General features: G+C 37.6%; 1 protein-coding gene across 1 annotated transcript; it reads left to right on the plus strand.

Moving 5' to 3' along the window:
- Positions 1-7,300: 7,300 nt before the first annotated feature.
- LOC137959379 (uncharacterized mitochondrial protein AtMg00820-like) lies at positions 7,301-7,927 on the plus strand. The gene is made up of 3 exons (XM_068806775.1): positions 7,301-7,363; positions 7,553-7,816; positions 7,859-7,927. Exons 1-3 carry the CDS (start codon positions 7,301-7,303, stop codon positions 7,925-7,927), a joined length of 396 nt encoding a protein of 131 aa, XP_068662876.1.
- Positions 7,928-13,226: the final 5,299 nt, after the last annotated feature.

A 13,226-nucleotide genomic window follows, 5' to 3' on the forward strand; every position in this document is an offset into this window, starting at 1 on the left:
GTCATTGATAGATCAACTTAAAATGTTAGACCCAACAGGAAGATATTGATCAATCATACCATCGATCAATAAGACACATGATAGAAAAATAGCCATTACACTTGAATGATTGATCAATCACTTTACACTGACCTGTCAATGTAAAATCAACCTTTTGAAAACGGAAAAAAAAGGGCTAGTTTGAATTGGGGAACTTAAAGATACCCCACCATACCTATCATTGAGAAGTTAATGAGCATTTATTGGTACATCCATAAGGTTTTTTTCTCAATTCTTTGAAAATTCTCCAAAAATGCTTTTGTGTGAAAGAGTAAGCATATACTTTGGAAAAAAATTTCCTCTTCTCTCAAACATTGCATCTACATTAGACAAGCTCCATTATTCTCATTTTGCTACAAAGTTGGAAGCTTGGATTTCTCAAGGAGAAGATTCTCTCCAATACATAAAGGGCATAAGTTTTTATCATTTCTTTTGTATTTTATCTTGAAAAAGGTTCATCTAGAACCTATTTGAATTTAGATAGAAAGCGCCTAGTTAGAGCTAGAATCTAGCAAATCTCTTGGAGAGATTATTTATAAAATCATGTATTTGAGCTACATATGGCTTAAGGGGAGGGGGGGGGGGGGGGGGGGAGCAACGCGCGAGGAAAGTTGATCCCCCCCCCCCCCCCCCCCCCCCCAAAACAAAAAATTTCTCCTCATTAGCAGTTCTCCTCTCCCTCTCCCTCGGTTTTCGTCTCCCGACGATATTTCACCCCCATCTTCTTCCTCTCGTCTTTGCTCTCTCTGCTCCCTTTCGACCTCCATCGCAGAGCACGGGAGGCCGACCCTCTATCGCAGAGCCTCTCGACCTCCATCGCAGAGCACTGGAGGCCAACCCTCTGTCGTAGAGCCTCTCGGCCTCCCTCTTTTCTCCCTCTCGGCGTACCATCGGAGCGCTGCCTCCGTCGCCGTTGCCCGCTGGCCCGCCGCTGAGAAAGACGAAGACGATGTTTAATTTTTCCTAAGTTAGGAAAAATTAAACCATCGTCATAATTGGTTTAATTATCCAATTAATTAAACCATTAGTTTTTCATTTTTTGTTAATATATTATTAATTAATAATATGTAAAATATATATTATATTATTGATAAAGTAATATATTTATTTATTTATTATATTCACTTATGTTATTTTTAAATTTTTTATTTATTTTAAATAATTTATTCTAGTCACACGTAATTAGTATATTAATTTATAATAAACTGTAATCATTAATTGGTTTATTTATCCAATTGCTATAATTAATTAAACCATTATGTTTATTTATTATATTCTCTAATGTTATTTTTTAATTTTTTTATTAATTTTGTATTATCTATTCTAGTCACACGTAATTTTTTTAATTTATAATAAATTATAATCATTAAGTAATATAATATAGTTTTTAATTAATTAGGATATTAATATATTCTAATACTACACGTTAAATCACTTATAAGTGTAGTAACCACATTTATTTTGGTTAATTATATGTTTAGGTATATGTTCTATTTAAGTATATTATAAAAGGTTACGCATTCTCTTCTTTATATCATATTTTTCATTTGGGGGCACTAACACTGGAATCTGTTTTCCAGCCACTTGAACTCATCTACACTAACACCCAAACATGAGTTGAAGTTGAATCAATTCATTTCACTTCAATTCAATTTTTCACTTCAATTCAGGTTCATTGTGGATTAACCCCTAAAGAGAGTCAGAATCTCTTTGATGTAAATTCCAGCTAATAGAGCTACATTAGTGGAATTTTTTAAGCAATGGTTCTTGGACAATGAATGCTAATAGGGAAACATCGATAACAAAACATTTTGTATCTTCTATTGTGTTGTGTGAATGCTTTACGATTGAAATTGCATGTTTGCATGATTTTTCATTCCATGCCTTAAGTAAATTTTAAACTTTAACTCGCAGTTCACCCCCTCTTGAGAAGCCACTTAGGCCAACAAAGTCATCAATTGATCATACTTGTTATGCACAACTAGTAGAAATTCTGACTGATCAATCATTCCTTTTACATTAATAGAGCAAGTTAAGTTATCAGACCCAATGAAAAGATACTGATCGATCATACCATGATCAATAAGTCATTTTATGAAAAAATATAGCTGTTACAATTGATTGATCGATCATTACATACTAATTGATCGATCAATACTTCACACTAATTGATCAATGTACAACCAATTTTTTGAAAATTTACAAAAATGACTAATTTGGCTTGGGGAACTTATAAATACCCCACCAAACATCATTTTGAGAAGTTAATGAGCTTTTATTTGCATACCTACTGCATTCTACTTTCAAATACTTGGAATTCCTTCCCAAGTCCTATTTTGAGAAAGAAAGAGCCTAATTTGCAAAACCATTTCATCCTTTCAAGAATTCAACTCCTTGCATAAATATAGTCAAGCTTCTATTCATCACCATTGTGCATCGAAAGCTGGAGGCATGGACATTTGAAGGAGAAGACTGCCTCTCCTCAAATTATTAAGGGTGTAAGTTTTTATTGTTTTGTAAATTTTCATTTTCTTGATAGGTTTATCTAAAACCTTGTGAAATCTAGATAGAAAGGCTTTCTAGAGATAGATGTAGCCAATCTCGGGGGAGATTATATTGTAATCGTGTATTTGACCACACACGTGGCTTGAAAGAGAGCCAAAATCTCTTTCTTGTAAATTCCAAGCTAATAGCCCTAATATTAGTGGAATTTTACAAGCACAAGAAAAACTTGGAACATAAAAGGTCTTGTCTAATTTTTTAAAAAAGTCACTACTTAAATTTAAATAGCAAGTTCCTATAGTTTCCTCATGTGAGCTCATCTTGTCTCATGAGAAAATATTATGCTCACTTCCCATTGGTTTCCTTAGGTTTTGTAAACCCTACAAGGAATTCGAGATATGGATTGTTGATCCAGAATCAATCCACCATGTGTTAATATTGACATTAACCATATTAGATTCATAACAAACAAATGAAGTTGGATTACCTTTGTCCACAAGCCATTTCTGAAACTTGAGCAATCCTTCTTCATGTGTCTCTTCTTTTTTACAGAAGAAACACTTGGAATCTTTCTTAATACCAACTTGGGGGGTATTTTACCCTTTTCTTTCTATTTAGCTTGATATTTGCCCTTTCCATGCATTCCCAGCAAGGCACTTTTTCCTTGTTCCATCACCAGTCTCCCTTCCACTTGAACACACATGGTCAAAACTTCATTAATTGACCATTTATCCTTATGTGTGTTGTATGAGATTTTGAAGGGTCCATATTGTTGTGGAAGGGTATTAAGGATGTAGTGCACTAGGAAAGATTCTGATATTTCAATCTCGAGTTTCTTCAATTGAGCTGCAATATCCCTCATTTGCATGATGTCTTCGCACACACCTCTCATACTAGTGTGTCTTAGGGATGAGAGCTTTATGATTAGGGTGCTTACTAGTGCCTTATCTGAAGTGACAAAATTTTCATCAATGGCTTTTAGCAAGTCTTTAACTTTTTCATGCTGATCAATAGAACCACAAATACCAGCATCAATTCTAGTCTGAATGAACATCACACTAAGGCGATTAGATCGTTCCCATCATTCATAAAGCGTGATTTCATTTGCATTGCTGGTATCAATAATTGTTGGTGGTTCGTCTTTCCTAATAGCATAGTCTATGTCCATCCACCCTAAATGAAGAAGAATTCTCTCTTTCCAAACCTTGTAGTTATCTCCCTTAAGATGAGGGATATCACAACTGTTACAATGTGGGACCCACCATGGTTGCATGAGCTGGTGGGATCCACCATGAGAACGTGAGATGCCAAGATGAGTCAACACACAAGCTGGCATGAGTTGGATGACGAGGTGGAATAAGTTGGCAGAATTGAAAATTTAGTGGGATCCACAAAAATACCACTAGCTGGCTTCTTTGTCCCATGAGCTGGAAGATCTAATGGGACCCACAAGAATATAGCACGAGCTGGCATCCTCAGCCTAGCCAACTCGTGAAAAAGGAATTTGGAAAGTTAGTTTTTGGGTAACTTAGAATTTGGGTAAGTTAGAAATTGAGTAAGTTCTAAATTGAGTTGAATTATAGTTGGAAAGTGTACATAAATTATATCACTCCTACACTATAAATAGAAGAGTTTGTATTCAAGAAAAATCAATAAAAAAGCAAGGAGTTCTCTTCTATTTTCTCATTCACGTGCAACTCCTCTTGTCTCTTATCTTGTCTCTCTTCTCTTCTCTTTAGTTTTTTCTTCTTCTCCTCTCTCTACCCGAGAACTCTTTTTCCCTCTTCTCTTTTTCTCTTCTCTCTCCCCTTGTTTGATGTATTATTAATGGTGTCCTAAACTCAATATGCTATCTGGGCAACCAATTTAGGATCCCCATGTCAAAGGAATGTTCTAAGAAGATATGATCATAGAAGGCTCTTTATGAAGCAAGATTGATGCTCATGAGATAAGTTTTTTTATTTATGATATTATTGATTTATGATAATAATTTTTGGATATTAAAAGGATGGTTTAAAGAGATTTTTATTCATGTCTTCATTTCATGAAGTGGTGGAAATATTTTTTATCTCGGATTAGAAGAAGTCATCAAGACAGTTTTTTGGTCGGTTTGAAAATTTTGTTGACTGAGACCAGTATAGTTTGAAATTTTTTGTAACTCTGTGGGAACGAGATTCCTAGATAAAGAAGAATGATATTGAGCCTTTTATGAGTGATTATTTTAAAAAATTTCAGAAATATGATTATTTAGCCTTTATGCTAAAGCTCCTCTATTAGTTGTTTTGGTTAAGGACCTATATTGTGTTTTAACTAGTAGTTGATTCAAGATTTTTTTTTTCCTATTATGGCTGAAGAATACATGGGTCATAAGATGATATACTCAAGATTAATTTTGTACCCTTATGAGGGCTATCAAATTTTATGAGTTGGTCCACATCAGTTCGTCAATTTCTTATAACAAAAGACCTCCATGGTCATCTCACCACCCGTGGACCACCTATTGATGAAGATGATATTTTTTACAACAAGTGGTTGAAGAATGATACTTTGATGATTAGTTGGCTTATAAAAAACATGGAAAAGCATGTCTCCAATAATGTTATTCATCTTGATACGGCTAAACAAATTTGGGAGACATGTACTAAGTTGTATTCTAGCTCCGATAATTTACACAGGCCATATGATATTCCCCAAAGAATGCTTACCACTAAGCAAGGAGATAATATCCATGAGTATTTGGCTCGCTTTAGAGGGTTTCTTCCAGAATGGAAAATAGCCCAGCCTACTTCCATGGATATCTTTGTCCAAAAAACAAAAAAAAAGAAGCCTTAGCCACAACCATATGTCTTGCCAACATCAAACCATATTTTGAAGTTGCTAAGAGTCAACTTCTTAGCTCTTCCGATATCCCTACATTTGATGATGTATGTGCCACATTACTTGGTATTCCAAACACTTATTCTACTCCTACAATATCATCCGTTATGTACTCCGAGCATAGGGGATCATCATCTGACCGTGGCTGAGGTCGTGGCAGCTATTTTGGAGGAGGACGGGGAAGAGGTGGAAGGAATGGGTATGGCAGAACAGATTGGAAAGAATGCACTAAGTGTGGGAAATCTGGCCACACTATAGAAATGTGCTATTCAAACAAAGAATAACCTAAATGTAGGAAACCTGGCCACACTATTGATAGGTGCTTTTTAGACAAGAAATGCAACTTTTGCAGAAGATATGGCCACATTGCAGAGATATGTAATAAGAAGGTTAATCAAGCCTCATGAAGTTGTACAAAGGAGGAACTGCCTACCACATCAACAGAATAGAAAACCCTTAATAATGATGAGTATGAGCTATTTCAGAAAATGAAAACACTATTGGGTTCTATTCCAAGCTCATCCTTCACTGCTGCTACTACCATCGCTTCAGGTATGTTATCTTCCTCCTCTTCATCTTGGATAATTGACTCAGGGGCCTCCGAGCATCTCGCAGGTAACAAAAATTTACTACACTCATTGTCTCCTTGTCTGTCACAAAAATTTGTTACCATATCTGACGGTTCGTAAACTAAAGTTCTAAAGGTTCCACTTCTGTTACACTATCACTTCTGCTCACTGATATTCTTTTTGTTCCTACCTTTCCTTTAAATCTTTTATCAGTTATTTAGCTCACTAAACATTTTAATTGCTCTATCACCTTCTCTCACCCACTTCATGTGTTTTTCAATACCTCATAACGAAGTAGGTGATTGGTGGAGGCTGTGAACAAGGGGGCTCTACTACCTAGATGTGCCAAAAATAAACACTGTTTCTACAAGTGAAACTGACACTAGGTTAAAGCACAATCGGTTGGGACATCCGCCTGCACAATCTCTTCATCATATCTTTCCTACTCTTAAAGCAAGGTTAGAGTTTCAATGTGAAGTTTGTCAAATGAGTAAACATTAGAGGTCTACATACTCACCACGTCCAGAGGTTAAAAGTGTCACTCTATTTGCCTTAATTCATACTGATGTATGGGGACCCTTGAGCGTCTCAAAAATTTCTCAAGTCGAGTATTTTACAACATTTATTTATGATTTCACTCGTACCACTTGGTTATTTCTATTTAAAGAACGTTCTGAAATACCATTAATTTTAAATTGTTTCATGCTATGGTACTCACTCAGTTTGGTAAAAAAATTCAAATACTTGGGTCAAATAATGCCAAAGAATACATCTCCAAATACCTTGACTCTTTTTGTGAAGAAAATGGCATTATTCATCAAACATCATGTGCCTACACCCCTCAACAAAATGGTGTAGCCGAACAGAAGAATCGTCATATTCTTGAGGTAGCTCGCGGTTTACTATATGCCATGAAAGTTCCATACTTTTATTGGCCACATGCAATTCTTACCGTTTGCTTTCTTATAAACCGGTTTCCATCTTCTGTTCTTGGTAAAAAATCCCCTTACTCTCTATTATTACCTCATGATGATCCTTTTTCACTGCCATTGAAAATATTTGGGTGTCAATGTTTTATTCATGTTTCCTCCCCAACAAATAGTAAACTTGATCCAAAAACTATCAAGTGTATCTTTCTCGGATACTTTCGCACCCAAAAGGGTTATGTTTGCTACAATTCCACTCTTCAATGTTTACTTGTGTCCCAGGATGTCACATTTTTTGAAGACTCTCCATATTATTCTAACAATGCTCCTCTAGGTCTATCTTCAGTACCAGGTTCATCTTGGCCGGTTGTGCCCCACACTACAGAAATGACTCAGCCCCCAGAAACACTGGCTAACACTTCACCTACAGAGTTTACAGATCCCCCCGAGGTAAGTCCATCTTCTCTAGTTATTTTTGGCCCACAATATGATTCTCGTCCTATTGCCCTCTGGAAAGAACCCTGATCATGCACCATTCCCTCTACTTCTCATCCCATTACAAATTTTGTGTTTCATCACCGTATGTCCCCTGTATGCTGTCAATTTCTCTCAGCTATTTCCTCCATGTCTGTACCATAGTCCTATCAAGAGGCTCTCAAACATCCAGGGTGGAAGGCGGCAATGGATGACGAAATGCAGGCACTTTATGAAAATCAGACATGGGCTCTAGTCCCACTTCCATCAGAGAAGAAACCCGTAGGTTGCAAATGGGTGTTTACTGTGAAACACAATCCAGATGGGTCCATGGCTCGTCTGAAGGCTCGCCTCATTGCTAAAGGCTATACACAGTGTTATGGCATTGATTATGAGGAAACCTTCTCTCTAGTGGAAAAAATAAACTCGGTACACATGTTATTATCTTTGGCAACTAACTCTTTCTGGCAGGTATATCAACTTGATGTCAAGAATGCCTTTCTGAATGGGGATATAAAAGAGGAAATTTATATGCGGTAACCACCTGGGTATGTGGTTGAGGGGGAGTTCGTATGTTGACTCAAAAAATCTCTTTATGGTCTAGAACAATCTGCTCATGCATGGTTTGAAAATTTTAGCCAAACACTCATACGCACCGGATTTCATAGATGCTCTAGAGATCACTCCGTATTTATTAAAGACACACTGAAGGGCAAGGTGATTTTGGCAGTATATGTTGATGATATCATTATAACCGGTAGTGATCCCGAGCGCATCCAGACAACAAAAGAAAGGATATGTGCTGAATTCAAGACAAAGGATATCGGACTACTCAAATATTTTCTGGGCATTGAAGTATTACAATCCAGGCATGGAATTATATTATCCCAAAGGAAGTATGTCCTTGACCTACTAGAGGAGACTGAAATTATGGGATGCAGACCAGTAGAAACTCCTATGGACGCAAATACAAAATTACGTGCTAGTACTGGGAGAAGAGATAGATGTCAAAAAATATCAAAGATTGGTGGGAAAACTTAATTACCTCTCTGTAACGAGGCCATATATTTCATATGCAGTCAGCGTGGTAAGTAAATATATGCACACCCCACAACTCAGTCATTGGCAAGCACTATAAAAGATATTGAGATATCTGAAAGGAGCACTAGGAAGAGGGCTCCTCTATAAAAATCAAGGTCACTTCAACATCGAAGGATTCTCAAATGCGGATTGGGCAGGATCCCCAGATGACAGAAAATCTACTTCAGGATATTGTACAATGGTTGGAGGGAACTTGGTTACATGGAAAAGCAAGAAACAGAATGTAGTTGCACGGTCCAGTGCAAAAGTAGAATACAGAGCCATGACACACATTGTTAGTGAACTTCTATGGATCAAATCACTTCTTACTGAACTAGGATTCTACAAGGAAGCTCCTATAGACCTATATTGCGATAATCAGGCAACCATACAACTCACATCCAATCCAGTCTTTATAAGAGGACAAAGCATATTAAAGTAGACTGCCACTTCATACGAGAAAATTTCCAATCTGGCATATTATCTCTCAAGTATATATCTACACAGAACCAAGTTGCAGACATTCTCACCAACCTGTCACTCAGAAAATTTTGTCCACCCTTTGCAGCAAGGTGGGCATTTACAATGTTTTCTCACCCCCAGCTTAAGGGGGGGTGTTACAATGTGGGACCCGCCATGGTTGCATGATATGGTGGGACCCACCATGAGGACGTGAGAAGCCAAGATGAGTCAACACATAAACTGGCATGAGTTGGATGACGAGCTGGAATAAGTTGGCAAAATTGAAGATTTAGTGGAACCCACTAATATACCACGAGCTAGAATCTTTGTCCCATGAGCTGGAAGAACTAATGGGACCCACAAGAATATAGCATGAGCTGGCATACTCAGCCTAGCCAACTCGTGAAGAAAGAATTGGGAAAGTTAGTTTTTGGGTAACTTAGAATTTGGGTAAGTTAGAAATTGAGTAAGTTCTAAATTGAGTTGAATTATAGTTGGAAAGTGTACATAAATTATATCACTCCTCCACTATAAATAGAGGAGCTTGTATTAAAAAAAATCAATCAAAAAGTAAGGAGTTCTCTCCTCTAAATTATGAATAATTTGATATTCTATCCTAATTAATAAACTCAAATATAATAAAAATTCCTAAGGGATAAAATTTATTATATTAAGTATAATTAATTACAATTAATATCTACTTTTTCTTTATGATGAAACTATCAAATTATTTATGAATTCATAATTCTTGTGGGTAAATTATGAATAACTTAATATTTTATTCTAACTAATAAACTCAAATATAATAAGAATTTCTGTGGGATAAAATTTAATTTATTAATGTCTAATTTTCTTTATGTGATCCTAATCATGTATATAAGTTTTCATTAAATTAAAGATGTTGTGGCTACTCTCTAATTAATACAAATTATATGGATCACTAGACATTAAATAGCATAAATACGAAATTAACATGAGAATAGCATGAATTGCATAATTTTAACTAACACCAACATGTTATCATTATGCACAAAATATTTTCATAATATATGCATAATTAAAAATACAATATTATGCATAACATTAAATTCATGCGTTTAAGTATATGCCAAAAACATGCATAAAAAACAATTAAGGGAAATAAATATAAAATATTCAACTTATTTGACACATGAAGGTTAGTGGCCTAATGGTCACAAGTGCTGAATTTGTTGTCAGCGCTTGGGTTCAAATCCCCGCTGGCATAAAAATAATTCTTTGAGTACCGAGTCGGCTCAGTCCTCTCTCAGGCGATTCGCTTCAGCAAGTTGGAACGGCGAGCCAACGCAACCCGTCCGAGTAAACCTGAACCGCCATTTATTTTTTTACACCAAGTCGCCCCTGCTTGCGACTCAGTTTCTGAGTTGGAACAACAACTCGAACTATATTTTCAAATGAACCTTATGTTTTTAATTAACATAATTCTGCGCACTGGAGGTTGTCTTCAACCTCTAGCCGCGCCGCGTGCAGAAACTTAGGTTTGTCGGCGTTCTTCCGGTGTTCCTTAACGATATCGATGCCGAAGAACCTTTTGGAATGGTTGTCAGCTCCGACATATTTCGCTGATGGGATAGCCGCCAACCGTCGCCCCGGTGAGCGCACAGAGAGCGTGTAGAATGGAGCCTTCGGGTCGAGTGCAGCTGGTCTACCTTTGTCGAATTTGACGCTGGCCGTTTCCGACACCAGACGGTGTTTGCGGTGATCACGGCCACACACTGACATCTATTCGATGATCGGGTCTGTCTTCGTCGTAAAAATGATGCTCCTCACAAAAACTGAGAGTAAAAAGGAATCGATACGCAAGATCAGAGGTCTGCTCTGATACCAACTGTAAGCTTAACATGAGTTTCTAATTATCCTCATGAAATTCATTTAATAAAAATGTAAACTGAAGCTAGAAATCATACCTCCCTTCATACGATCAAGTTCTGTAGAAATCTCTGTTCTCTGCTTCTGTTTGGCACTTCCGCTCTCTGATCACTCTCATGGATTGTGTAAAACTGAAGGGGGGAGTGAGTTATGAGATAGGGCACCAAACCGTAGATTATTATTGCCAACCTCCCATCAAGGTTATTCATGGTAACGTGTTATCGAGGGAGTTGCAACTGGTAGAATTTGAGACCAATCGTGTCTCTATGAGAAATTGTTTCTCATGAGAAACGGTTAACACTCCTGGCATTGCTGATTTTCGTAATTATTATTGGACTACTACTAGGTTACGAATTCAAGGCCTTGCTAGTCAAAACTTGGACGAGACAAAGAGCGATCATTGGTAACAAATGGGATACATATTTGGATCTTCTCCAGGCTGATTACACTAAAGGACATGTTTTGGATGCTCTAGGGTTGGTGAGATACTGCTGCAGGCGTATGTTTATGACCCATGTTGATCTCATCGAGAAACTCCTTAACTACAACAATCTGGAGAAAAATGAGACAATTTAAAGATGTTGTACTAATGATGGTGAATCTAGTGGGCTGACTGCTCGCAAATCACTTATGTGAACTAAGTTAAATGATGAACAACCGTCAAATGCTAAAGTCTCTGCAAATCCGTGATATTTTTGCTTATGCGAGATTTTATTCTATCCTCGAAAGGTTCACAGTTCAGCGGAAATCATTCCTTTCTTGGTGATTAACAACATAGAAATTCCTATTGGTTTTGTCAACTTAGGATTTCCAGCGTCATGAAATCCTTCTTGCTCTGCTGTTGACGACTTGCTTTGTTTGCTTGCCTTCCGAAGATGGTCCATTTATTTTCGGAAGGTCATACATTGCTCTGGAAAGTTACTGAAACTCTCCCGTACTGTGTTGTTGCTCCACTCTGTTTGGAAGGAAGGAAGACGACTCCACTGTCGTGGGGAGGAAGATATGAAAAATCAAAATGCCTTAGTTAAGTAATGGATTTTATTCCGCCGAGTGACCCAAATCGGGTCAATTCTGTTCCACATGGTTAATCCAATGGGTAGGTGCCAGACTCTATTTTGTTCCACTTGGGTTAATCCAGCGGGTTGGGCCAACTCCGACCGAGTCAACCTGGTCCAGGTCAACTTGGCCCAGTCAACCCGACTTGGCCCACTTGTTTTTTTCCTTCATTATACGTGTCTGGGTCACGAGTTCTATACCTACTTCTTCCACGACTTGGCTATATTGGTCTTATATCTGACTCGACCCAACTCAGTCCCTTTTTCTCCTACTTGAGTATTATTTTTAACTATGTTTATGTTCATCATAGAGGAAATCAACTTTTTGCTGTAGATTGTCGACAACACTTTCTAACCTAGTAAGGGTCTTTCCATAAGACTCTAAGGTTTGGTTGGGATGGGTAACAATGTCACTGTTTCCTATTGATGGGCCTAAGGCTTTATATGGGCTATGTGCCATCATCTATGTGAAGTGGAATATAGGCATTGGGCCTTGGGTTTTCTATTCCTTCGAAGTGAGAACTGGTTTAGGCTCTACTGGTTGAGGTAGAGGGCCTATCCTATTCAAGGGAAAAACTTGATCTAGTATTGGTGATTACTAGGTTTTCTTCTATCTCCTTTATGGTCTTTCAGGAGAGGGGAAGGTGTTTGGGTGCCAAGGGTTGGACTACCCACTCAGTTGGCCATGTTAACTCTATGGGATCGAGTTCTTCTATGGTCAAGTTTTTAGAATAACCAATATTTTGTTATAGACTCCATAGCATCACGAGTTATCCACAGGCATAGGAATTAAATTATGTCAATTTACTTTTAATGTAATTTCATTTGGTTTGGTTTACTTTATTGGTTTGGTTTACTTTGGGTTGGTTTAGATGTAATGTGGCGTGAACCACTTGACATATGGGTCACTCTTGTAATTCCATCCTCAACCCTATTTAGGGGGACGTCAAGGGAAGGAGAAATCAAGTATTGAGAAAATTAGAGTAAATAGGTCAGATTCTCCCTCTGAGGACTGGGTCGGATTCTCCCTCTGAGGTCGAGGTCGAGCTTCCTTCAAAGCTCCATCCTTCTATTCTATTTCCATCATTCCACGTTCCAGAAACAAGAATCCTCTTCTAGCGTCAATGCGCAGACAATTAAAGATAAATTTCCCATCCCAGTGGTGGACGAGTTGCTCGATGAGCTACATGGTGCTACTATTTTTACCAAACTCTATTTGAAATCTGGCTATCAAAAAATCCAAGTTCACCCATCAGATGTGGAGAAAACAGCATTCCGCACGCATCACGGCCATTTCGAGTTCCTCGTAATGCCATTTGATCTCTCAAATGCAC

This window comes from Aristolochia californica, unplaced genomic scaffold, assembly GCF_029961685.1.
Source record: "Aristolochia californica isolate CCGP_79_NKW_82.1479 unplaced genomic scaffold, dmAriCali1.0.hap1 SCAF_3, whole genome shotgun sequence".
Lineage (NCBI taxonomy): Eukaryota > Viridiplantae > Streptophyta > Magnoliopsida > Piperales > Aristolochiaceae > Aristolochia > Aristolochia californica.

Bases quoted from the DNA above. Each gene is read 5' to 3' on its own strand.
- LOC137959379 (XM_068806775.1), top strand. From the start codon at position 7,301: ATGACTCAGCCCCCAGAAACACTGGCTAACACTTCACCTACAGAGTTT. The intron at 7,364-7,552 runs GTAAGTCCATCT...TCTGTACCATAG, and splicing joins AGTTTACAGATCCCCCCGAG to TCCTATCAAGAGGCTCTCAA. The intron at 7,817-7,858 runs GTACACATGTTA...TCTTTCTGGCAG, and splicing joins TAGTGGAAAAAATAAACTCG to GTATATCAACTTGATGTCAA.